Source organism: Quercus robur, chromosome 11 (genome assembly GCF_932294415.1).
Source record: "Quercus robur chromosome 11, dhQueRobu3.1, whole genome shotgun sequence".
Lineage (NCBI taxonomy): Eukaryota > Viridiplantae > Streptophyta > Magnoliopsida > Fagales > Fagaceae > Quercus > Quercus robur.
The window spans coordinates 55,444,244-55,471,415 of record NC_065544.1 but is presented as its reverse complement, the minus strand read 5'-3'; the positions used below and the strand labels follow the sequence as shown (position 1 = coordinate 55,471,415).

Genomic DNA, 27,172 nt, shown 5'->3' with positions numbered 1-27,172 from the left:
CCAGTTTAGTCAGTTGCAAGTGGAATTTGAACAGGCCTATATTTGAGTTTAGAAAAAAAATTTCAAACAAGATTCTACGTGGGATCTATGAAAAGGTTTGGGAATCGAATTGTATAATCAACACGAGCATTGTAAGATTCTACTTTTTGATTAAAAAAATATATGGATAATTACACTTCCCTCTCTTGAGATTTCGTAATGACACTTCACCCTAAACTTAAAGGAAAAAAACACTCTTTCTTCCTAACATCTGGTTGTCCAAACTTTGCTAAATTAATATTAAAAATGTTGTGTACTCACTTGCCATTTGTTTAATGGCAGGTTTCCAAAATTATTTTATTTCATAATTAAAATTCATAGTTTTAAAATTTTAATTAAAGTGTATTTTAAAATATTAATTATGAATTTTGCTTATTAATTATTTTGTTCTTTTCCAACGAGTTATGAAGGGATTTTTTGTTGCAAGGGTTTTGGTGTTTGATAAATTTTGAGTTTTTATTCTAAATTTATCAGTTATTTTTTTTATTTTATTTTTTGACAATACCTTTGAATTCTTAGGACTCAACGAAGTTTTTTTGGCCTTAGAATTCTTAGGCCTCAAGAAGTTTTATGTATGCTGATTAGAGAGCCCTGATTAGTCTCATTCATTACCTTAGAATTCTTTAGAATCTTTAGGAAGCTATGGAATTTTTTTTTGAGGAAGCTATAGAATTAATTAAGACTATCTATGAAGTATGTAATTGTTGTATTTCTAAGTAGAATTTCAAATGGCTCCACTGCCAAGGAGGCAAGGATGGTGGTGTATAGGCCGTTGGTCTACAAGGGAGATTGCTTAAGGTGTGGGTAAAATTGAAATAAAACTTATTATAGATAAATTATTGGCTAGTCTTATTATAGACCATAGAACCATATATTAGTTTTATTGATAAAAAAATAAAGGGTAATGCTAACGGGTAACCTTAGGATAATGGTTATCAATCATTTTTAGGAAAGTTTTGACATCACTTTTATGTAAAATAAAAAAAGTTGTCAAAAAATTAATTATTTTTTCTTTTCTTTTTCCATAAAAACTTTCTTTAAATGAATTATTAACCATTACCCTAAGGGCATTCTTTACCATTTCCCAAAAAGAAAATAACGCTTATGTGCAAAATTGTGTAGGTTCCAATCCTGATGTGATATATACATAACATGAGGAAGTCAACAACTTTGATTTTATATGATTTATAGATTTTTTTTTTCATTAATAAAGCTTAATTATAGACCACAGATATGATCTATATTTTTATTTGTTTTTTGTTGTTTGTTTTCTTGACAACTTTGTTGTGCTAGTTTTTATAAACTATATACTAGCTTGTTGAATTTAATTGATAGTTGTACCATTGATAATATTTTATGGTTTTTTATTTTATTTTATAAACTACATTAATTCTTCGTTAGTTTGGAAGTAAGAATTTGAGTTTATATCAAAACACAATCTACATGACTATATATTTGAATGTGCTTATTAATTATTTGAGTAATATCAATTGTAATTATATGATAAGTTTTGATTATCATGATATAACCTTAACCTCCTTAAAAGAATGAGAAATTTAAATAATAAATTTGATAATTATAAATTTTAGTTTTACCGAAAAAAATTAGGAAAAAATAATGCATAATAACTAAAGTTAGAAGGATATGGACCACTTCAAAAAAGTAATTGAGGAAAAATTAAGTGTGACATTTGTGTTACTAGTGGGTTGTGTTGGTTTCAAATCAAAGCAAGGATATCCAACAACCGGAGGCAAATGAATCCATTAATGCAAATAGTTTAGAACAGAAAGTTATTTGGGACCTGGAGAATTGACAAGTCCAACTAATGTGACAATTGGTCATTGGGTCCTTGAAAAGCCCATTTTCTCGAAAATGTCTACCATTACAAATGGCCAAATTTTGGGCCCAAAGCAATTCTTACGAAGAAGAAGTTGATGGGCCCATAAGCTCAACCCGAAGGGCCAAGCATATTGGATATATCCTAACATTCCTAATACTTTATCCTTAAGGAATCGAACAGGAAACGGTGCCGTTTGACATTAATTGTGATTTGTGTGAGTCAGTCTCATCAACAAACATTAATGTTGCGTGTCCATTTCTCCTTAATTCACAAAAATACAAAGCATTTCACTCTCTGTCTTTGTCTTTCAGACTTTGACTCTCTGTCATTTTTGGCCCAATCTCCAAGCAAACCCACTTGTGCATTGTAATACCCAGTAACAGTTAACCCACTTGCTCCTCTCTCACACGTCTCTCTTCCATTGCTAAATTTTCGTTTTTCCCACCTTTACTCTGTTTCATATCGTTCAGTACAGTGAAGAGCTCTCTGTTTTTTCTCATACACTGTTAAAAAAAAGGAAAAAAAAAATACAAAGAATTATGGCTTCCTCTTTAGGATTGCTTCTTGCTATTACTTTATTCCAGGCAAGAATTTCAAATCCCATTTCTTTGTTCCTTTTACTTTTATTTTTGTTTATGGATGGCTTTTTGTTTGATAATTTAGACTATACGTTTTGCTTTACTTTTCCTAAAAAGAATAATTTGATGAAAGAACAGCTCTAGGATTCTTTGAACTTTAATTGGTTTAACAGGAAGTATTGGATAAAGGGTTGGTTCTTTAATTTTTGTTTGATTTTTTCATTTTGATCATCTGGGGTGGCTGAATTCTTTGATGGGTTAGCTTAGTTGTTTATTTATTTATTGTTTAATTTTTATTAAGAAGAGTGTTTGATTATAGTGTATGCCTTGTTGAATTGAAAGTTTGAAACTTTGCTAATTATTGTGATGTGAATGTACTTGAAGAAAGTGGAGAACCATTTGTGTGATTGGATAATGGCTAATGGTTGAGCATGTAGTAATGCTTTCACGATCTAATGCACTTAGTTTTGAAATTTCTGCTTAATGTGTTATAGTGCATAATGTAACTGGCTTATGTTGTATACTAAAAAATTGTTATTAAGTGGGAAATTTTTGTTCTCCTAGGTGATTTTGTTTACTTCTTTGCTGAGTGCTGAGAAGCTGGATACGGGTGTTCTTTCAATTTTGGAAGCAAAATCTGGGTAAGGCAACTTTAATCAGAAGCTCACATATGGATGATAATATTTATAAGATATTTCTGTGTAACTGCTGAGTTTGACTTTACTTTTGAAATAGCCTCCTCGTTCTCTTATACAAGAATAACATTGTTCTGGTCTGGTGGTCAGGGAAAGACATTCTGAAGAATACTGTGCAATGTATGATATATGTGGAGAACGCAGTGATGGAAAAGTTTTGAACTGTCCTTATGGTTCCCCATCTGTGAAGGTATATAATAAAACTCCTAGCTAGTCCATGGGACATCCTCATCAGGAGTGAGGAATCTCTTTTCCTCTTTATTTTCCTTGAAAGTAATTTCTAACATATACATATGAATATATGATATGCTTCATTCGTGGATGTAACTACTCATTTCTATGCTTGCAGCCTGATGAGTTGCTTTCTGCCAAAATTCAAAGCTTGTGTCCAACAATAAGTGGAAATGTGTGTTGTACAGAGACCCAGTTTGACACACTGCGGGCACAAGTTCAACAAGTATGACCTCACCACAGAAAAACATGCACACACACACATGGATGTATGTATATGTATATATTAAATTGATATGAAATTGAATTTGATTATTGATATTCATTATTGTATTATTTGTAAGTACAATGATCTTATCCCTGCGAACCAATGACCAACCAGCACTTTTATGTAATGACAATATGGGGTGGAAGTGGAAGTTGTGTTCTTCTACTTATTTCTAGATTAATATGTTAAGTTGATCTAATCTGTAATATTGCTATCATAGAAGGCTTTTTAAATTGAAATAAAAATATCTTTAGGGATTAGTTTAGTTGAGACTCTTAAAATTACTTTTTTTTTTAATAAATTTTTTTTAAAGGTATAGTTTGAGTCTCTTGCTTCTGCATCAAGGTTAGTCAATCTCTTTGCTTCTCTAGGTGCTTCTTATATGCGTAGGTTTTCTTCTTTATGATATCCTCCTAGGGTGAAATTTCTTCTTTCATCATAATCTCTTTCAACGTTGAGTATCATATGGTCCAATATCTGTCTGAAATTTCTCTTTATTCAATATAATCTCTTAGTATTATTCTTTGAGGGTTTTTTTGTCAATTGTATGTTTTATGGTGAGTGCCATGCTAAATGGTTATAGTGAGGACTTAGAATGAGACTTGATTAGCTAAGAGCATGGCACACATCTCTATTTGTATTTATATCTGCCTTACAAAACGTTTGTTCTCTTGATGACATTTGTGTACTTTTTAATTGAAATGAATTCAATCTATTGCAGGCAATACCATTTCTTGTGGGCTGTCCGGCATGCTTGAGGAACTTCTTGAATCTTTTCTGTGAGCTTTCATGCTCTCCAAATCAGAGTCTATTCATCAATGTTACTTCTATTGCTGAGGTTAGACATGCTTATAAATTCTATTCAGAGCTTTTTTGCACCATTTTAGAAATACTACTTGTAGGAGACTTCCCCCCCTCCCCAATAAAATTCTTATAAACATATTGTACACTTACAGGCTTAAAATTTCCCTTTATATTGTTGGATATAAGGCTTTGTTGGGATGATTCTAGCCTTATATAAGGTTTGGTTGGTCTCCAATCCCACCATCTCCCACCCCTCTCTTTAGAGGACAACCACCACCTGAATTAAAATTGCAGTGGGACATATTCTCTGAACTTGGGAGTGAGACCTGATATAATTTCTTCTATATGATTGTAAATCACTATTCTGTGAAAATCACATTCCTTTGTTGATGCCATGTAAGTTGACTATGCTGTCATAACTCAACAGTACTGTATGTGGCAGGTTGGACTCATTTTATCAACTGCTAATGAGTTCTGTAATAGCCAGCAATGCATGTCAACACACCCAGTGTCATTGTGTTATGAAGTCATGCCCTTGCTTCCTGATCCTATAATCATGTTATACATGCTTTTAATTTATGAAACAAGAACTTGATTTACTAGTTTTAAGTTTATCTTGTAATTATTATTACAAACTTTCATATGAGATATATCCAGCGTATGTGAACTACTTGTACATATTCTGCTCATGGTTAGTATTACAATCAATTTTTGCTTCAGCTTAATGGCAACATGACTGTGGATGGCATTGACTTCTATGTAACTGATACTTTTGGTGAAGAGCTTTATAACTCTTGCAAGGAGGTAAAGTTTGGCACAATGAATACACGGGCGATAGACTTTATTGGTGCTGGTGCTAGAAATTTTAAAGGTGACATACTATCTTGCAAAGAATGCAATGAATACAGTCACCATCTGAATTTAGTTTGCAGTTACTAATGATCTTGTTTTTAGTATCCATTTGTTTTAAACTTTTCCTATATGGTTGTACTATATCTTGATGAGTTTGAGATTCTTAATCTAGACATAGTTGAGTTGCGCTATTACTATCAAGTAGGGGTGATTCCTATGTTGTTCTAAGGTAGGGAGTTTAGATCTTGGGTTTACAGGAATGACAAATACATGGAAATGGTGTAGGCTAGTTTACAAAGATGGACATGTGTAGGAGACTAGTTAGTAATTTGTAACTGTGTTTTTAGTTTTTAGTTTTTACTACTCTGTGAGAGGTGGTCATGGGTGGGGTTAAGCTATTATTGTATAGTAAGGATCATTGTGCTGGCCCAAGCCATATGCTAGTTTTTACCTGTGTTGGTCAAAGCGCGGGGTGCATTTAAGCACAAAGTGCGAAGTGCAAAGTGCAAGCACTCACCTAATTGAAGTGAAGCACACATTTAAAAAAAAAAAATCTAATAAATTACACTGGTTTTGACCTGGCTATACAAGGGTGACGAAATGAAACTGTTATACTTGATAATATATACATTGGACTATCATGTGTGGGCAGTCCAGATCTTGTGCAGTCACTTCAATACATATAGGAAACATGAGTCCTACTATATATAGTGATTAAGCATCAATAACTTTGACCCATGACCACATTAGCAATTTCTTTGATGTTCAAACACTTGTTTTATCGAAATTAAATAAAACCCTCAGCATCCTTGTTAGTTGAAAGATTGTGTCCATGAGGGCATTCAAATTTTGTATTGATCTTGTTTCTGTACATAAAACTGAGGTAAAGTAAGTTTTGCTGATTATATTCCGGTCAAGTGTCATGTGCAAATTAGAATTTTCATCTTTGTTTTCCTTTGTTATTATAAAATTTCTCCAAGTTTTAATGTGTATAATCCCAATTATTTTTGCCAGAATGGTTTGCATTTATTGGCCAGAAAGCACCCCCTGGTTTTCCTGGTTCACCTTATGCCATTGGTTTTAAGCCAATAGTTCCTGAGTCATCTAAAATGGAGCTAATGAATGTGTCTACATATCCGTGTGGTGACACTTCACTGGGTTGCTCTTGTGGTGATTGCCCTTTATCTCCTGCGTGCTCCAGTTCAGAACCTCCTTCTCCACCCAAAAAAGATTCCTGCTCAGTTAGAATTGGATCACTAAAGGTAGATGCAGTATTGATTGATTCCTTTTCTTTGATTTTTTTTTCTTTCCTTTTATATTGGTTCATAGGATGGCCAAGATTTCACATTTTGATGATCAAATAATTGCATGGACTTGGATGCTGTTTGTTGCTACTTGCAGGTTACATGCGTTGAAATTTCACTAGTGATCCTGTATATTGTTTTAGTTTGTGCATTCTTTGGATGGGGTTTGTTTCATAAGACAAGGGAAAGAAGGAATCGTCCATCTAGCATGGAACCATTGTTGAATGTTGCAGACAATAGTGAAATTGATGTTGTCAACCTGCGAAAAGATGGAAAGCTTCTTTCAGAGGTAGATTTGAATTACTTTTATGATATGTCCTGTACTCCAGTGATCCATCCATCCCCTTTCTATTATGGTGTCTGTTATGTTCAGTATCATATGGTGTTTCGCTTTCAGCATTAAACTATATAGTGCTAAACTTGATCCCTTGCATTTTACATCATATTATGTTCAATTGTTGGCTGTTAAAATCAATTTGTTGATGTTATCCTGTGGAATTTTGAGTTTGCACGTGGGTCTATTATTATTTATTTATTTTCCATGTAGTCTATTATTCTTTGTTGGAAATATTTTCCTGTATTCTATCTTTAGTGCGTGGTTGGCTAGCTTACCTTTAAGCAAATAAGTTACTAAAACATAAGCCTTGCAAAACATATACTATAACTCTTTTGTTTTTCTTCATTTAAAGTTGTTTACTTCCTTAGGAAATTATTTTACTTCTGCTTCTACATTTCTCATTAGTTGGTTATTTTATTTTGGATACTGTGTAAACTTGTGATTCTGTTATTTACATTCTATGCAAATATTTCTCTAGGTTTCTTTATAGTTTCCTTATATAAATTGACAATTAGGTGCAACACATGGTTCCTCAAGCATCAAATGGGGTTCATATTTCTGTGGTTCAAGGGTATATGTCAAGCTTTTACAGGTTAGCTGCTCTATTATTGCTTCTAGCATATATGCTGTGTATTTTGGCATCTGCAGCTCTACCATTGCTTATAGCACATACAAAAATATGTTCCCTGAATCACTTTTTATGTTGCTTCCAGGAGATATGGAATTTGGGTTGCCAGAAATCCCACTCTTGTGCTCTGTTCCTCAGTGGCAATCGTTCTCCTGCTTTGTTTAGGTCTATTTCGTTTCCAGGTGGAGACCCGACCAGAGAAGGTATCTTGTTGTCATCTCTATTATTTCATAGCTTGCAGAAGAGTTTGTCTTCATGACTCCAACTACCTTCAAGTAAATTGATACCATGGGTCTATATATTGTGTGTTTCACTGTAATTTAATTGTAAATTAATTAGGATAAAATTTTGGCCTTTAGGCTTAAAAAAAGTCTCAAGTCTACATCTTTTAGTAGACATAGAAAAAGAGAAATGTTCTTTAAAACACAATTTGTTGATATTATTGGTGCAAAGGCTTTTCTACCTTTCTTCATTTGAAGTTATGCTTCCAGTCCTGTTTATTCTGCATGTTATTTTCTGTCTGATGCCTGTTCAGTGGTCTATATGATCACAATCAGTGTAATGATTCATTTTTAACTTGGGTTTTTTTTTAGCCTCTTTAGGGGTTATTGCTTCTTTGATATCTCAACAATGGACCATTATTTGTTTATACATTCGTAGCTTTGGACTTTACTACTGGAGTTGCATTATATGCCAACAACCACTAAATTGCAGGATTGTCATGATATACATACATACATACATATATACATACATATATATATATATATATATTAGAATCGAAGGTTATAATCCAGGAGAGAATGGGGATGATGTATTGACAAATGTGTTTGAAAATAGGGAAGCGATCCATTCAAGTAGGGTCAGGCTCTTTCTAGGCTTTGATACCTTGGGACTTTATAATCATGTAATGTCATGCTTGCTTTGGTGCTCTGAAGAAGCAAATATTGGCTTAATTCGTATTCGTCTAATGATGGTCCTAGTCTTATAGCATATGAAGATTTAGTTAGCTTGTTAGATAATTATATATTCCAGAATCTGGTGAGAATTGATCTTTTCTGTATCCCTGTTTTTTAATTTGTATGATAAAATTTTCTGTTCCCTGTAGTTATGGGTTGGTCATGGTAGTAAGGCAGCAGAAGAGAAGCAATTTTTCGACAGCCACCTTGCTCCCTTCTACAGAATTGAACAGGTCTCAATTTTGTTCTAATGTTTTGCTTTCTTTATCTGTGATCTTTGGATATTTTTACTATGTGGTTGCTAATGTTTATGTTCTCTTATTTCTTAGAGAGAGAGAGAGAGAGAGAGAGAGAGATCTCCTTTCTGGACCCACCTGCTTATTTATGTATTTTAATAATTTGTTTTTCATGGGTTCCTAGTGAGAATATCATTACAAGGTTTTAGTCAAAAAATGAAGTGAGTTAGCCAGTGATGATGGGTGTCAAAACCAGGCCTATAGAAGGTTGCCAACAAGCTTTACTGCGAACTTGGTGGCTTCTTCAGTCAGAGTTTCATAAACAATTGCTACATGTTCAGGTTTACCAATGTGCTCTAGCTCAACTGGTGCCACCTCCAGTTATAAATTCTACGTGAAGGGTGAGGTTGTGGGTTTAAAGACTCATTGGCTGCATGTGTAACTTACCATTTACCAATCAAAAAAAAAAAAAAAAACGTTTTCATATGTTTGTTTTTCTTTGGGGATTCTAGAGGATAACTTGTTTGGTCAGTTTACCCTTCCTTGATCTCACAATGCTCTGAGATATATATTTTTTTGGGCTGAAAAGAGTCTAGGTCTGAAAAAGGATTTGTCTTGACTTATTTGGGGTTAATGCCTAGTTGAATTGAGTTTCTTGTGTTGACACTAAATTGCTTGTACATAACAAAAAAAAATATTCTTAATCTTTTTCATGATATAAAATGGGGATATCCTTCTGTAATTTTATATGAAATGCTTGATAAGAATTTTGTGTTTGTATATGTTTCAGCTTATAATAGCGACCATGCCTGATCCAAAGCATGGCAAGTCACCTAGTATTGTTACGGAGGATAATATTCAGTTACTCTTTGAAGTACAGGAGAAGGTACTCTTGAGCGTTGGTGCTGCTTTTTGATTCCATCTAAATATGTGTAAACTGAATCATATTACATGAATACAGAATTGCGCGCTTTTGCTATTCTTTAAAGCCCAGTTTTCTTGATCTGATTTGTATAGTATAGTTGATAATCCTCCTATTCATTGCTTGATTTTAACAGGTTGATGGAATTTCTGCCAACTATTCAGGCTCAATGGTATCTTTAACTGACATTTGCTTGAAGCCTCTTGGCCAGGATTGTGCCACTCAAAGTATTCTGCAGGTTTTCTCATGTTCTCTTTTCATATTTAGTATTTTGTATCTGGTGCAGCTGGTGGGATTTTTTCCACTTTTTTTTTTTTGGGGGGGGGGGGGGGGGGGGGGGTGGTGTTGGTTGTGCAAACTTTGAGTCAACACCTCTTTTTTTTTTTTTTTTTTTTGCCTGTGTGATGAGATCATGATTTTAGAAATAAATTTTTTAGCAGATATGTTAAAGTTGCACTGTTTACTTTTCAAACATTACTTTCCCCTTGGGTACTGGGGTTTAAACCGCACCAGCCGCCCCCCCCCCCCCCCCCCCCCCCCCCCTCCCCCTATTTACCTATAAAAAAAAGTACTATAAAATGGATCCTGAAAATTATGACAACTTTGGAGGAGTGCAGCATGCAGAATATTGTTTTGAGTACACCTTTAGCTTTTTTGGGTGAGATCATGATTTTAGAAATAAATTTTTAAGCAGAAATGTTAAAGTCACATTTTTTACATTCCAAGCGTTACATTTGTGTTTTTCTTACCCCTTTTTCTTTCTAATAGTATTATAAAATGGATCCCGAAAATTATGACACCTTTGGAGGAGTACAGCATGCAGAATATTGTTTTCAGGTAAACTTTATAGCCACCTAAACTATATAACTTAGATGGATTTTTGTTTGTTGATGCTTGATATATATGCATGTTACATGTTATGTCAGGGAACTGTAAATTTTTTTCTTTTTGGATGGGAACTAATATATACTCAATATCTCTAAATGTATGTATTTAAATGGTCCATGTTGATAAATCATTACTTGCCTCAAAAGTTTAACCGTGATAAATTTAAACATCTAACCATTATCTTAGCACTAATTCTTGCTTTGACACTATGATAAATTACTACTTATCCCAAAAGCTCAAGTTGTTAGGAAATGGGGAATCTAATCATTTAACCATTATCTAACACTTGTGTGTGGAAATGATTGATGGTTCCTTGAGCAATTGCCAAATATGTATGTGGCCTTGCTTCAGGCCAGAGTTGCAATTGCTTATTTTGTTTTGAGGCTTTTGGAAGAAAAAAACAAGGAAGATCTGAAGAGAAAAGATGGAGGACAAGAGAGCAGCACTGAAAACAAATTGATGCTCTAGCCTTTGTTAATTCAAATTTATTGCTTATATTGAATCACACAATAATGGTAAATAAAACTAACTAAAGCTATACATAGGATGAAAGAAATGATTCAGACATAGCAAGGAGTTAGTAAGCTCTACAGTAAGAAGAATTCTTAAATTTTTTATGGTGGAATGAAAGACTGTTTTGGAATGCTCTGAGGTTTCTGTCTTAAGGGTGACACAGGCCTAGTTATTGATCTTTGCTTTTAGAGTAAGCTCTACAGCTTATTGGTTTTGAGGGTTCTATGTGAAAATAAATCTGAATCTCTATACCATGCAAGTAGACTAGGCATACATGAAAATAAGTGGAAATCCAACATGGTGAGAGGAGAAGCTCACCAATTCCTTTGGAAGTATTTGACACCAAAATTTATAATCTTTTCCTGAACACCTTCGTTTCTTGATCATTTGTTTCTCCATGCTGATCTTCCTGTGTCCACATTTTATTGTTCTAGGATTTTAGGGAATGTGGACTACCTGTGTTTCTTTAACATCATTTTTTAACGATTTTTAATGTCTGGATTCCTCTGTGTGTGTGTGTTGACTTTTGAGAAAGTGAAGGAGACTTTTAGTACTCAGTAGGAAAGGTGCTAGCTGTTGCTTGGTGTAGTTAGCAATTTGGGTCATGATTTTAAAAAAAATTTCAACATTTTTGGTTCATGGGTTAGAGAGTTAAATACTTCACTTGGAGCACACCTGGAGTTTTGTCATTGTTATTGTTACACTACTGTTTTGATTTTTGCTGCTTGTATATATTAACCTGAATTTCCTGTATCTTCCTGCTGTCAGCATTATACTACTGCAGACACATGCATGAGTGCATTTAAGGCTCCACTTGATCCAAGTACTGCCTTAGGAGGATTTTCTGGGAGCAATTATTCAGAGGTAAAATATTCAATCTGTTCTTGGATATCTGAGTATGTACTAATCCTATGATGATGTACCAATTTCAGGCTTCCGCATTTGTTGTTACCTACCCAGTTATTAATGCAATTGACGAAGTAGGCAATGAGAATGGGAAAGCAGTGGCTTGGGAAAAAGCTTTCATACAGCTAGCGAAGGTTTGTGTACTGCACGTTCCCTTGTTGAATGTTTATTAACTATTTTGTATTGCTTGTGTGTTTGTCATGTAGATTTTATGCGTTACTTGATATGTTATTCCCATATGTTGCAATTCTATTTTTAACCTCCTTGACATTATGTGTTATTGGATTCCCATGCTACTATGGCACTGCTTCAATTTGTCTGTAGTGATACACTTAATTTAATAGAGGCTTTCTCTCCAACTTAGTGAATTGTAGATATCAAATATTCTATATAAAGAGGAATATTCAATAGAGAGACATAGTGAAGAAGGATATATCAAATAGGGAGGTAACAAATAAAATAGTTTTAGGTTGGACAGAATTACAGAATAAAATTCCTCGACAGGTTATTTTGGGAAGCTCTTGTGGGTTGAGACAAGGTGATCCATTATCTCCTCTTTTTTTCCTTATGATATGGAAGTGTTAAGTTGGATTTTGAAGAAAACTGAGGAGAGTGGTCTTCTTTGTGGTTTTCATGTGGGACCAGCTAACTCTATTGAGGTACGCATATCACACTTGTTGTTTGTAGATGATACCATTTTGTTCTGTGATGCTTCTAGAGAACAGCTGTTGTCCATTAGGTTGGCTTTGTCTTGTTTCTAAGCTTTTACTGGTTTGAAAGTTAATGTGGGGAAGAGTGAGATTGTCCTGGTTGGGGAGGTTGGTAACATTGGTGCCTTGGCTAATATTCTTTGTTGTAGGGTGGGTAGTTTGCCTATGAAATACTTGGGAATGCCATTGGGTACTCCGTTCAAGACAGCATCCATTTGGAATCCTATTTTGGAGAAGATGGAGAAAAATCTCAGGTTGGAAGCGTCTCTATTTATCTAAGGGTGGGAGACTTACTTTGTTGAAGAGTACCCTCTCAAGTCTTCCTACATTCTATCTATCCTTATTTACCATCTCTGTTGCTGTGGTTGATAGGTTGGAACGTATTCAGAAAAAAAATTTATGGGGGTCTTCAGAGGAGTGTTTCAAATATTCTTTGGTGGCTTGGGAGAAGGTGTGCTCACCTTTAGATACGGGTGGCTTGGGGATTTAGAAGTTTGTGTATTTCAATCAAGCTCTATTAGGGAAATGGTTATGGAGATTTGGACAAGAAGGCACCCATCTTTGGTGGAGGGTTGTAGCCACTAAGTATGGAGAGGGTCAAGGGGGGTGGAATACTAAAGTCTGCAGAAGGGCCCATGGTTGTGGTTTATGGTGTGGTATTAATGAAGGATGGGAGAACTTTTCCAAACATTTGGCCCTAGTGGTGGGTGATGGCTCTTGTATTCTTTTTTGGCATGACAGGTGGGTTGGGGATAACTGGCTTAAAATGCTCTATCCTCAGTTATATGCCTATTCAAGTGACAAGGAAGCTTGCATTTCTAATGTTTTGTGCTATAGAGGGTGGAAATGATAGAAGTTGGAATTTGAGATTTTATAGGAACTTTCATGGTAGGGAATTAGAAGCTGCCTTTTCTTTCCTCGATTTCATTCAATCTCGGATCCCTAGAGGTGTTGGGTGTGATAGTCCCCACTGGTGCCTTAATGGGAACGGCAAGTTTGATACTCAGTCCTATTACAATAAGATTTGGGGTGCTTCTATCTCTAGTTTTCCATGGAAGGGTATTTGGGGAAAGTTAAGGTTCCTAAAAGGGTGGCCTTCTTTTTGCGGACAACAATTCATTGTTGGATCCTTATTATGGATAATCTCATGCTTAAGGGTCTCTCTTTGGCGAATCGGTGTTGTATGTGTTGCTGTAATGAGGAATCTGTGGATCATCTCCTCATCCATTGTTCTGTAGTTCATTCACTATGGGTGGATATGCTTCAGATCTTCGGTATCCAATGGGTCAAGCCAGGGTCTGTGGAAAGCTTGATGTTCTGTTGGAACCATTGGCTAGGGAAATTTAATTCAGATAGATGTAATATGGTTCCTGGCTATTTGATGTGGATTGTTTGGACAGAAAGAAATCAGCGCTCTTTTGAGGCTTTTGAGAAATCGTTGGTTCAGCTACAAGCTTTATGCCGGAGAACTCTTTTTGATTGTTCTAGGTGTTGGGGTTCTTCGAATTGTTCTTCTATCATTGAGTTTCTTTCTTCTCTTAGAATTGTCTCTCGAGTCTTTTTTCTTTGATGTTGTTTGTTGCTTTTACTTGTGTTCACCATCATGAACACCATATATTTTCTTTCTTCGTTTTTTCTTCATGATTAATATTACTCTTATTACCTATAAAAAAAAAAAAAGAATTACAGAATAAATATAGGTGTCCAATTCAATTAGTTGATGAGTATTCATAAAGTTGACCTTAGTTTAATTGGGATTATGGCTGAGTTGAGTAGCATTTATCTAAGTAGGAATTTTAAGCTGCAGTTCTAATATATTTTAGGGTCTCCCATCTGGCCTAGAAAAAGTTCTTGTCACACTGCTATTTACTGATTTCACACATATTTGTCGTCTGTATCAGGATGTAGGCTTTAAAATGTTCAATTTTTAGCATTCAATCGATGTTGATGCTTAAGGCACTGATGAACAAATAATTACTAAGAAAATAAAGTTAAACATGTGTTCTGTACTCCAGTGTTTTTATTCTCATTTATTTTATTTATACGCGAAACATTTTTGTGCACTGAAATTGATTGGTTCTGTCATTTGTTTATTTATTTAAATAATTTTTGAAATTTTAATTGTGCAAACTGTGTTCTCCTGTGCATGTAATCATATCTACACTCCAAGAATCCTCTATAATAGTAGGCTCTATTAAAGGTGCATACATGTATATTTTGTATGGGTCGAGTTGTCTTTTTGTATGATTGAGTAGCTGCTTCTTACATCTTCTTGAATTGGTCGCATGCATGTTAAAAATTTTAACACAATTTGACAGGAGGAGCTGCTCCCAATGATTCAGTCTAGCAATCTTACTCTTTCATTTTCATCCGAAAGCTCAATTGAGGAAGAACTGAAAAGAGAAAGTACTGCAGATGTTATAACAATAATTGTAAGTAATGACATGATTGGTAATATCATGTTGGTCAAATGGTTGGGGAGAATAATTTATATAATGCATTTTTGTATTTGTGAACTTAATTAGTTGGTTGTCATCATAATATTGACCATTTGTGATCATGTGATTTAATGTTAATTTCTTTTTCCCCTTCTTGTCCGACTTTGTATCAGATAAGCTATCTTGTAATGTTTGCTTACATATCAGTGACCTTGGGAGATGCACCTCATTTATCTTCCTTCTACATCTCATCCAAGGTATACTTTTAAACTTGGCCTAAGTTGTTCTTAATTTGATTTTTGTATGTTTATATACAAGTGGGTGTATTTGTGTTTGCATTTATTCCGTGTATTTTTGTTTGCATTATATAAGCAATATTGTTTGGCTAATTACTTATTGTCTTTGAAGTTCAGTAATAATTATTGTGATAGTACTGCTGCTGCTGATATCAGTTTGACCTCATTGTGGTCCTCCATGTTTTGAATTAAAGTTATGTTGAATTATTTTACTGTCACATAAGCTTTTGAAAGCCCATATTTTTTAATATTGTCATTATAAAATATATTTTTAATTTGGTTTTTGTTTTGTGTCAGTTCAATCAATTAGAACTCTTTGTTTTATTGGAATAAATTAACTCAATACCACACATTATAATTAAGTTAATATTTGGTCCTTTCTAAAAAACATTATAGTCTAATTACGTTGCGTCCTTTCTAAAAATTCTATGCTTTGGCTTTGATATATTTTAAATATGTATCACTTATAAATATCTCTCAATAAACTTTTCACGCATTGCATGGATAGCGATTAGTAGGTACATATCTACAAATTCATACATCCTGCATGTGTTTGTTTATGTCCATGCCATGTAGATCTGTTATAATAAATTATTTTTATAGATCATGAGTTATTTCTTGGAGTAGACTTATGTTGATTGAAGGCTAATCATTTTTATTTTTTTTAATGTAATGATTTCCAGGTGTTGCTTGGTCTTTCAGGCGTTTTGCTTGTTCTGTTTTCTGTCCTTGGATCTGTTGGGTTTTTCAGTGCGATTGGAGTTAAATCCACGTTAATCATCATGGAAGTCATCCCTTTTCTAGTTTTGGCTGTAAGTTGTTTCTCTATTTTTTTTTTTTTTGGATGCTAGTCTTCTTTTGATAGTCTTGTCAAGGGAGTTCTGTCCTGTAATTGTCTTTGTTGCCATAAAAGTAGAATGGTATACAGTGTCCTTAGTTTTTTTTTCTTCTTTTTTGTTCTACTGTCATCATATAACCTCCCTAGGAAGATCCGTGTTTGTGACTTGAACACGTGAAACATGTTCAAGTTACAAACACTGAGGGGGGTATTATTTATTTAAAAGGATTTTTGTGTCTTGAGAGAATTGCTATCCCTCTAGATAAAAAATAGAAAAGGGCCTTTATGGGACTACATGTGCTGAGAATAAGGGCCTCAGAGCTAAGGCCACAAGACCTTTGCCAAAAAACATAAAAGGAGTATATACATCCTAATGAAATCAGTTTAACCTTGATCTCTGTAAGTCATTAAGTCTAGGACTAGACAAACCCCTACAAGCATGTCTGAAACTAGTGGACCACTGGTTTACTACAAGTTGAATAAGCTATCCAACTTGTAGCCATTTGGTGAGAAACGCTGCTGTTTCATGTGCCCTTATACGTATGGGCCTATGCTCTTTCTATGTTCTTTGTGTCTCGTAGAGAGTTTCCTTCCTTGTTTTATGTTTTACGTCCCTTATAATTTTCCTCCCCCCTCCCCTCTCTTTCACCACTTTCTCCCTCCCATTGTAGAAGCCCTATTTTAGTCCATCCTATTCTGAGGTACCCCTATATCTTTGTTGCAAAAGGAAAGAATCAGCACTTTAACAACTGCTATGGTTGACAGTGATAAGCAGCAGTCCAGAAAAAATGGTACAGCAGCAGCTGCAACAAAAGTGGTAGAGGTGACTGATGCTGATTGCATTTGTCATCTCTTTGTTATTTTTCTGCTGCTGCTATCTCTCGTTGATCTGACTTACATCATCAAGAGCTATAGCTTGTCTTCGTTTTGTTTCGAATTGGAAGATCTGCTGCTGCTGTTGCTGAAAGTCTTGTTGTTGCAGATGCCAAATACTTGCAAACAATTTATTTTTCCCACCAGCTTGTATATTTCTCTGCATGTGTTTGGGTACATGAGCATGCTTATTTTTGCTTGTTTTATGATATCTTTGTTCCATGACAATTATAACACCTTTTCTTCCTGGAACTAGGTTGGAGTAGATAACATGTGTATATTGGTACATGCTGTGAAACGGCAATCCTTGGAGTTACCTTTGGAAGAACGAATCAGTAATGCACTGGTTGAAGTTGGTCCATCTATAACACTGGCCAGTTTTTCTGAGATTCTGGCTTTTGCAGTTGGTAGTTTCATTCCTATGCCAGCTTGCCGTGTCTTCTCCATGTTTGCAGGTTGAAAATTTATCTCCTATATTCTAATGGATTTTTTTTGAAATACTTTTGACCCTTATTTATTTATTTGTTGATTTTTGTAGCTTTGGCTGTTCTACTAGACTTCCTCCTGCAAGTTACTGCATTTGTTGCATTGATAGTTTTCGACTTTTTGAGAGCTGAGGATAACAGGATTGACTGTTTTCCATGCATAAAACTTCCTTCATCTTCTGTTGAACCTAATGAAGGTATTTGTGCAGGCTTGCTTTCATTATATATATATATATATATATATTCGTTCTACTTATATCAAATCTTCATATTCCCACTTTTGTTGCTCTGAATGAATCAAATCAATGAATTGTAGGCATTAATGAGAGCAAAGATGGACTGCTTGCTCGATATATGAAGGTAAGTTTTTGGGTTCTATAAATAAAAATCATGTTGTTGGTGCTGTAAGGGTATGTGTTGATTATTAATTTAGTTTTGATTACGTATATTTTATGTTGAGATTATGAAAGATATTTATTGAAAAAGCATCCCATCATATAGTTTATTAATTATCTTGTAGGAGGTTCATGCTCCCATTCTTGGACTCTGGGGAGTTAAATTAATTGTCATTGCCGTCTTTTTTGGTTTTTCTTTAGCAAGCATTGTAAGTCACTTATGATCTACCTTTCCTCAAATTACTGTTACACTTACATTCTGGTAGTTTTCTTTTGCCTCCTGCTCTTGACTACCTATTATTAAATGACTAATGTTGTACATGTCTTTTGACCATTATAGGCTTTATGTACAAGGATTCAACCCGGTTTGGAGCAGCAGATTGTTCTTCCTCGGGATTCTTACCTTCAGGTTTGAGTTTGTCGTCCTGACTCCCTACTATTTTGAGGAGTGTGCCTTTATGAAAATTCTTCTACTCCTGTGCCTCTTATTCTTAAACTTTTACATGTCAGGGGTATTTCAATGATGTCTCTGAGCATCTCAGAATTGGACCACCATTGTATTTTGTCGTAAAGGATTACAATTACAGGTACCTTATTAAGCAGTGTCTTATTACCTTCTTCCTATTTTGCTCTCATTATTTTTCAAGCTAATTTGTTGGTCAAGATTTGGATCATTTCCAGGGCCTAGAAGATTGCTACGTGCAATGCACAAGAGATTGTGCATAAAAGAAATGGCATAATAAGTATTCCATGTAAAAAATCAGGGGTTATAAAACTTAGTCATAAATGAGATCTTTTTAAAATGTGACTTTAGAATGGATTCTGAATATATATATATATATATATATATATATATTGTATAACAGAAAATGAGTGGGATGAATTTAAAATTACTTAATATAGTCGAGAAAATCCAATCTTTGATGCAGAGCAAATACGGATGTTCTTGTTTCATCTTTTATGTACATCTTGCTTGATCTAATGTGCAATGACTCTCTTACTCAGCTTGGAATCTAGACATACAAACCAGTTATGCTCCATCAGCCAGTGTGATTCAGTCTCTCTTTTGAACGAGGTAGTTCAGTAATGGTTTTCTTTTCAAAATTGTTGTTAATTATCACTCTCTGAATGCCAATACATATGTTAGATTCTTATTAAGAACTACTCATTAAATATTCTTATTAAATTTTATGTATCAAGATAATTTTTGAAAAATAAACTTGTTCAAATATTATTTATTAATGTTTCCCTACTCTACATATTTCTGCATTCTATTTTTTCTTTTTATGCAGGACTTCAAAAGTTCATTTTTTCCCCTCTGTAGACAATCTAGTTTACGTATCTCCCTCCTCTCTTCTGCAGATATCAAGAGCATCTTTAGTACCAGAGTCGTCCTACATTGCTAAGCCAGCAGCATCATGGCTTGATGACTTTCTCGTATGGTTATCTCCAGAGGCTTTTGGTTGTTGTCGGAAGTTTATAAATGGTTCTTATTGTCCACCTGATGATCAGGTTGGTGCTTGTGGCATATGTCAGATTGATTATATTCAGTGGAAATCTTCCTTCCATTTCTTTAGGCAAATGGGTTCTGTTAACCATTAGTGTTGTAGAGACTATCCCTAGCTCATGAACTTTTACTCTATTCATCTTTCTCTCTCCAAATGAATTAGATTCTTCCCTAGCTCATGAACTTATTCATCTATCTCTCCCCCCCCCCCCAAAAAATTTTTTTTTTTATCATTTGTGAGCTTATAATTGTCATTCTTGCATTATATTATGATTTTTGTGTAATTTTACATGTTCTTCTCTCCATTGACTGGTATGAGTTTGAATTCAATCTTGTTATATGCTGTTTACTGAATTATGATGTACTATTAGATTACTAAGGCAGATATGTTTTTTTCTCCAGCCACAGTGTTGTTCTCCTGATGAAGGTCCTTGTGGCTTAGGTGGAGCTTGCAAAGACTGTACAACGGTAATTTTCCTCCTCTCCATGCAGCAAAGAAATTCATCACTAGCTGCCTGTACTTAAACTGGAGGGATGTAATTTTTGGGTTGTTTATATGATAAATTAAGGCAATGCCAAATAATAGTCGTTCAAAGGTGAAAAAGTTATTCTTTTATGCTGTTTGCAGTGCTTCCGCCACTCAGATTTGATTAGTGATCGTCCTAATACAGAGCAATTCAGGGAGAAGCTTCCATGGTTCCTCAATGCTCTGCCATCTGCTGATTGTGCAAAGGGTGGTCATGGGGCTTACACCAATAGTGTGGATCTGAATGGTCTGTGACAGTGACACACTGCCTTTCTTTACAAGTTAAAAATTTTTATTTTTTTATTATAAATTATTGCAAATGCATCAACCCTCTTGATTGGCACTTCAAGTTTGCTTCTAACCTATTTCAGGTTATGAGAGTGGCATTATACGAGCATCAGAATTTCGTACCTATCACACCCCACTTAACAAACAAGTAGGCAGCCTCTTTTCTTATATTTTAGTTCTTAGTATGAGCTGTTTTGAGCATCCCTCCTTTGTTTGATCTCTGTCATTCTCCTCAGGGTGACTTTGTCAATTCACTGCGAGCTGCACGGGAGTTTAGCTCTAGAATTTCTAGTTCTCTACAGGTTTGCAACCAACCATGCAGCTTTACCTTTTAACCTATTTTAGGAGCATTGATTTTTACTTTTGGAGATTGGAATAGAATGTATTTGTTAAATTACCGATTGTCTCAAAAGTTTAAACTGTTAGGAAATGGTGAATTTAATCACTTAACCATAAGTCTAACACTCCCCCCCACTTGTGGGCCTAAACTTTTCCTTTATAAGTGGGGGCCCAACAAGTGGGAATTTAACATTTTAAATGGGAGGTAGAGTAAAACTAGGGATCGAACTCAAGATCTCCTGCTCTGATACCATGTTGAATTACCGATTGTTCCAAAAGCTTAAACTGTTAAGAAATGGTGAATTTAATCACTTAATTATAAGTCTAACAGCATTCTTTTCCGTTTTGTGTGTATGCTGTTAGAAACTAGGATTGAGAGGGTAGAGAGAAAAGCACTTGAGGTAAGGGTTTTTATTGTTTCTCTAATACCATGTGACATTGAAGGCTAGTGGGAGAGATGTGAAAAGATTGTGAGAACTATACCCTAGGATTATATGTCTCCTACATATGTAAGGGTATGAAACATCACATCTAACATATGCAGTTAGTCACCTTGGGAATGGTGTTTTAGATTTTTAGATGTCTGAACATTTCCATGTTATACTGTGAGTGTTGGACTGCAAGCAGTATATCTTTCTGCAATTGTAGAATGGTGAATATAAGCTAGTTTCAAGGTCTTATCTGTTCTGAAAAATGACGTAAAATGATACTGATAGGTAAATTGAATTTAATTTCAAAACCTGTAGTAAAATTTATCATGGCACGTATGCATGCAACATCATTTTTGGTTGCTTCTGTCCTGCCACCAGTGACCCTGAGTTCCCTTGTAGACATGCCTCTAGGCTGGATGATTATTTAGAGTCTTATTCTGTTAACTGCTGACTAAAGTTTCGTCAAATCTAGAATTTAATTGAAGGTAGATGTATTACTTTTTTGTCATTTCAATTCAGACTAGACATCCATTTCGGAACTTAGGATGGGCCTAGGAAATTATTTTCAGCTGGTTATTCCTTGCCATGTTATACATGTTATTGAATTGCATTTGCCAAGTGGGTTTTAGAAGTACTATTATCCTCTTGTGTATGTAACATGGCTTGTTTTGACATCCTTTGTTGCTGCTGTGTTTCTTTTAGATCTTTCTAGTGTTACCTGCAAAATCAGTTCTCTAATGTGGATCCATGCATTGTTCTGATATTATTCCTCTTTGTTGAAATTTTTTCTCTAATGCAGATGAATATCTTCCCATACTCGGTGTTCTATATCTTCTTTGAGCAATATCTGGATATATGGAAGATAGCTTTGATCAACATTTCTATAGCACTCGGTTGGTATTCTAGAGAATTGTAGTAATCAATTTGTATGCACACACACAGACTTAAGGCATACATGTGTCAAGGGGTATGTGCGCATGTGAATAAATGTGCATACAGACATTTCTATGTGTGTTTGTGTGCTTGTTCTGGGTATTTGCACATTTTTCATTGTTGGACTTCATTCTTTCCCTGATTATTATAAACTTATATGTCGTATTCTGTAAAAAAAAAATTATTTCTCTTACTTGTGTTATGCTCTAATTATGTTATGCAGTATGATCCCTGATTAATATAGTTGATGCTTTTAAGTCATAACCTTTCAACTGTAGCCTTTTTATGTCAAAGGTCATAATTTTGTAGCCATGTTAGTGCCTTGAAACACAGCTTGCACCTTTCTCTGTGTTGTGTTTGTCTGTTTATGCAAGATTTTCACCTCAAAAATAAATAATTACTAATGTGTTTCTGTTTCTTGGCACCTCTCTCTGTTGATATTTCACTATGATAGCTATACTAATACCAGTATCATTGTTGATTTTTTTTTTTTTTGGTACTATATTTATTATTACATTTCCTGCTTTTGATGTGAAGTTATTAATTTATTTTGAATTTAATGGATTTTTAACTGCTCTTTGAATACCTCATTTGATGATGGAACAGGTGCAATATTTATTGTTTGTTTGGTTGTTACATCCAGGTATGAGTTTTCTTGGAGTGCAACCTTAGAGCTGCTTGCTTTTATTAACATTTTACACTCGTGAAGTCACAATTCTCTTCCTTTCTGAATTGAATTATAAACTATTATTTCTCTGTTGTATTTGTTTTTGAATGCAGCATTTGGAGTTCTGCGATTATTTTACTTGTTTTGGCAATGATTGTTGTTGATCTCATGGTAATTTTTGCTAATTCTTCATTTGTGATTTTTTTTCTCTTTTGGGTTACTATATACCCTTGTACCTTATAAAAAATATATACCATTGTACTTTGATAATCCTAATCATCTATGTACTGTTTACTTTCATGTCAACTTTCTGTTGACTTCTCTGATTAATGTAACTTTTGTGGTTCATGATTTCCCTCCCCTAAAAGTAACTTTTCATATTGAATTCTGCAGGGAGTAATGGCAATTTTAGATATCCAACTAAATGCAGTCTCTGTTGTAAATCTTGTAATGTCGATAGGGATTGCTGTTGAGTTTTGTGTGCATATAGCACATGCCTTCTTGGTCAGTATTTACTGTAATTGCTTTATCAGAATATTCTCTAAAGCTCTTTCTTATTTACAAAAAAAGTCTTTTAAGGGGCATTTACTGCTTCTTGGGGTGGGGTGATTGTGCATCTCTTATTTGTGTGGGAATCTTTGCATCCTTATAGAGATGGTGTTTGGCCTCCTGCAGTCCTACACCTTGGTGCCCCTGATCCCTTCTAAATAATGCTTGGGGAAACTTTTACTTTTAGCCAAACTGTGATTGTTGCGCCAACCGACTATTGGCAAGTTTGGATTTGGTTCTTTATAATTTGCTAGTTCGTCACAATTCTATACTTCTCTTATACAGTTAAGCCATGGGGATAGGAACCAACGAGCTAAGAAGGCATTGAGTACCATGGGCGCTTCTGTCTTCAGGTTGACTATACTTCTCTTTTCCCTTTTGAGGCATGGGGTCCCTTCACATGGTAGATAGAACTTTCATCACTGGGCCGAGATTTTTTCTGAATTGGAATTGCAATAGCGGCATGAACCATAGACTGAGTATAATATGAACGTACATTGATTAAAACATGGAACAACAAACATGAAAGTTTGATTTTTGTCTGTCATACATAGGAATAAAAGCTTTACTAGTATGATCACTTGCTTGATCGAAATATCCTTTTGCTAACCTTCTGTCTACAGGTTCTAAGTTACCAACATGTAGAAACCCGGTGCAGACCCTTCCTAAATGGATTTTTAGTTTTGTGATTTCTTCAAATTATTCTTTTCTATTGATGATAACAATTCTTTGGGCTTCACATTTTGGTATCCTTAGAATCACTTACAGGCACAAGGGTAATGGGTTTTTAGTTTGCTATCACAAATATTGATTAATTTATATTGTTCTTTTTGCTTGTTTTGGCAGTGGAATTACACTTACAAAGCTCGTTGGAGTAATTGTCCTTTTCTTCTCAAGATCAGAAATATTTGTGGTCTCTGATCTCTTCCTCTTGGCTTTTATAGAGTTTTTCTAATCAGATCAGCTGAGGCATGATATATTTTGTGGGTTTTGCAGGTTTATTATTTCCAAATGTACCTGGCATTGGTCCTTATTGGTTTCTTGCATGGACTTGTATTTTTACCAGTAAGTTTTACTGAATCTGTTATTTTCCACAATGTTACTCACTACCTGAATTTTGGTAACTTTAAGTTATGCCATGGCTTCTCTCCGGTTAGAGGGCTTTGTGAATAAATAAGTTGTTGTAGTGCTGGCAAAATGACAGCAACTCACTCCATCTTTTGGTATGTGTGCATGCTGGGAATGTGATTGTCCTAGTTATTGTATCAGAGGAGCAACTGCGCTAATTGTATAATGGAAACATTTTGCATGGTGCACATGTTGCACTCTCTACTGCTTTCATGCCCTAAGCTAAACATGTGCATTTCCAGTTAGGTTGGTTAGGTCAATAATTACATGGTTTGCTTTTGTGGTATGCAGGTGGCATTGAGCATGTTTGGTCCACCATCAAGTATAATCATTGAGAAAGGGCAAGAGGATGAACCTTCTGCTTTATCACAGACAAGTTGATTGGTACAGACTGCTTTTTATAGGACTATCTTTAGAAAATATAATTAAAAAAAAAAAAGTGGAAAAGAGGGAAGGACCAAGTTCACAGGAATATACCCCAACATAACCAAAAAAAAAAAAAAAAAAAGAGCAGCCTAGGTGTAGCCCCTAGCATGACTGTTAACTGCAAGGTATTTATGCATCAGATATGTAATCACAATGTGTGAGTTTTGCTGTGGGATTCACTCGTTATGAGAAGGATGCATATATCCAATGCATGAGATCATTATTGTTCGACTACATAGAGGTTGTAATATAAGTGTTGATGATTATATACTTAACAAGAAAGAATTTATGGCAAGTGTTTTGTAGGGTCTCCTAGATCCTCCCCAAAAGAAAAGTTTTGCAATTGAACCAATGTTTCGAACCTCTTGTTGAATAATATGGTAAAATAATGAGGTTATGTTCGGTAACAGTTTTTTTTTTTTTTTTTTTTTTTTCAAAAACTTATTTTCAGAAATATAAAGAAAAAAAAACAATTTTCTTGTATTTTTGAAATAAAAAACATGTTTGGTTAGATGAAATTAAAAAGATAGTTTTTTGAAGAAAAAAATGGAAAATATTAAAATATGTTGTTACTAGGATTTAAACTCTAATGTTAACTCATTAAATAAGACAGATTCATTAAATTAAATACAAGTTTCTATTGACTTTTGAAAATTAGAAACTGAAAACAACATTTTGTATGTTTTCAATTTTCTTCACAAATTGAGTTTTGAGAACATTTATTGTAATTTGTCCATTTTGGGTTGCTAAACAAGTTTTTTAGTCTCAAAAATAGAAAATTGTTTTTAGAAACAGAAAATAAGGAAAAAAAAAAAATAGTTACTAAACATACCCTAATATTTTCACAGTATCATACAGGCCAATATTACATGATAAAATTTATGTCGTTAGTGAGAATATGGTGAATTAATTTTGGTTGATAAAGTTTCAATAAGATTTAAATAGGCCTTGGACAAATTGAGTCTCTCTGTTATGTATTGGCTTTTATCGCTGATCAAAATCTTAGCTTCGTTTTTGAAATTATCACATGAAGCTATCAAGCTGTGTATTGCTACGTGCATTGGTAGCTTGTGATTTGAAGAATAGCAAGGTCCATGCGTATCTCCTTAGTCCTTACTATAGCCTTATCGTGGATAACTAGAAAAGAGAGGCTAATAGTAATACATAGTTTTGAGAGGCTAGCTATGTGGTTTTGGGGCGCTGCTTGGTTTTCAAGTGAGAAAAACTTGGATACAAATTCGTCCTCTTATTTGTTACAAGCAAACTGTTGTTTGCTCAGGAAAGAGTGAGACCAAAGTGTGCCTTGAAAAATGAAAACACCAAAGGCCTCGGAAACCTCACAGATTTCACTACCTATTTTTCCCTTGTCATTGATTTGCTGAATCAACCTGTATAAGCAGATGGGCTGGCCTTATTCCTAGCACCTAGCAATTCCAAGATTCCTACGCGTGCCAATGGCAGCCTTTGGGCTCAATTTCAGTCCATTTGGTTTAGTTTGGTCCATTTCGGTCCAAAATATTTTCAGCCAACATATTTTCAAAATCGATATGGATAATTTCTGAAAGAATTAGCCTGCGAGCTAAACATCAATGAATAACCATATGTTTTAGACGGTTTTAATCCTTCTTCCGTGTTAGATGATGATCAATATGAATGTTTTATACATGCTTACCATTTGAAGAAAAAATGTGTGGTTCAACGACATTTTGAGCACATGAAGAATTTTCGAGGAGCATGAATATCCCAATATTACATCTTGTTTTCTCCATTTACCAGATTAGAAATTTGAGAAATGATATGTCTACAACATTTTTACAATATTTTTACAACAAATCCTAAGTGGCAGGTTATTACTGGTTGTTATTATTGGGGCAAAAAAGTCATCTTAGTGTTAGTTTCAAATTTGAACCAATAATAACTAACCACTTGTAATTTGTTGTAAAAATGTTGTAGACGTAGCATCTCTCTAGAAATTTTGCCTTCTCTTGCAGTTTGACGTGGCCTTTTCTTTTCGGTTAACTATATTTATTGTCTCATTCTTGAGATTTCTCCATTCTTTCCATTTGAAAAAACTCTATGGATCAACATATAGAGTTATTAATTCAAAAATACTCTATGGATCAACACATAGAGTTATTGGATTGCATGTTGCTGTAAGTTTCCTGCTTTCTCTCTGTCCCTTTCCTCTACCATGCTAATTTTTGTTTTTATTGTTATTATTACTAGTTGCAAACCCACGCAATGCGTGGGAATAAATAATTATTTTGTATTGTAATATAATGTATAATTTATTCTCTAAATTTTTTTGAAGATAATTTGTTCCCCTAAAAATTCAACAAATTC

The 27,172-nt window shown here is 34.5% G+C and overlaps 1 protein-coding gene across 1 annotated transcript; it reads left to right on the top strand.

Moving 5' to 3' along the window:
- The first annotated feature begins 2,155 nt into the window (after nucleotides 1-2,155).
- On the top strand, nucleotides 2,156-25,177 carry LOC126705301 (uncharacterized). The gene is made up of 39 exons (XM_050404194.1): nucleotides 2,156-2,463; nucleotides 3,022-3,098; nucleotides 3,243-3,342; nucleotides 3,502-3,609; nucleotides 4,373-4,489; nucleotides 5,176-5,326; nucleotides 6,322-6,569; nucleotides 6,709-6,900; nucleotides 7,464-7,540; nucleotides 7,662-7,779; nucleotides 8,685-8,768; nucleotides 9,562-9,657; nucleotides 9,830-9,931; nucleotides 10,462-10,530; nucleotides 11,863-11,958; nucleotides 12,027-12,134; nucleotides 15,029-15,142; nucleotides 15,322-15,405; nucleotides 16,128-16,256; nucleotides 17,412-17,610; nucleotides 17,694-17,837; nucleotides 17,957-18,000; nucleotides 18,161-18,244; nucleotides 18,376-18,444; nucleotides 18,546-18,622; nucleotides 19,041-19,110; nucleotides 19,398-19,547; nucleotides 19,945-20,010; nucleotides 20,171-20,315; nucleotides 20,440-20,504; nucleotides 20,593-20,658; nucleotides 21,926-22,019; nucleotides 22,666-22,702; nucleotides 22,840-22,897; nucleotides 23,120-23,230; nucleotides 23,561-23,628; nucleotides 24,122-24,188; nucleotides 24,272-24,340; nucleotides 24,695-25,177. The coding sequence occupies exons 1-39, from the start codon at nucleotides 2,419-2,421 to the stop codon at nucleotides 24,782-24,784; spliced, it is 3,888 nt and encodes a 1,295-aa protein (XP_050260151.1). The 5' UTR covers nucleotides 2,156-2,418; the 3' UTR covers nucleotides 24,785-25,177.
- The last annotated feature ends 1,995 nt before the right edge of the window (nucleotides 25,178-27,172 follow it).

What these genes read in the sequence shown, in the direction of transcription:
- LOC126705301 (XM_050404194.1), top strand. Translation starts at nt 2,419, where the DNA reads ATGGCTTCCTCTTTAGGATTGCTTCTTGCTATTACTTTATTCCAG. An exon ending in ATTTTGGAAGCAAAATCTGG is followed by an intron (nt 3,099 to 3,242) that starts GTAAGGCAACTT and finishes TCTGGTGGTCAG; the next exon opens with GGAAAGACATTCTGAAGAAT. An exon ending in CCACTCAAAGTATTCTGCAG is followed by an intron (nt 9,932 to 10,461) that starts GTTTTCTCATGT and finishes TCTTTCTAATAG; the next exon opens with TATTATAAAATGGATCCCGA.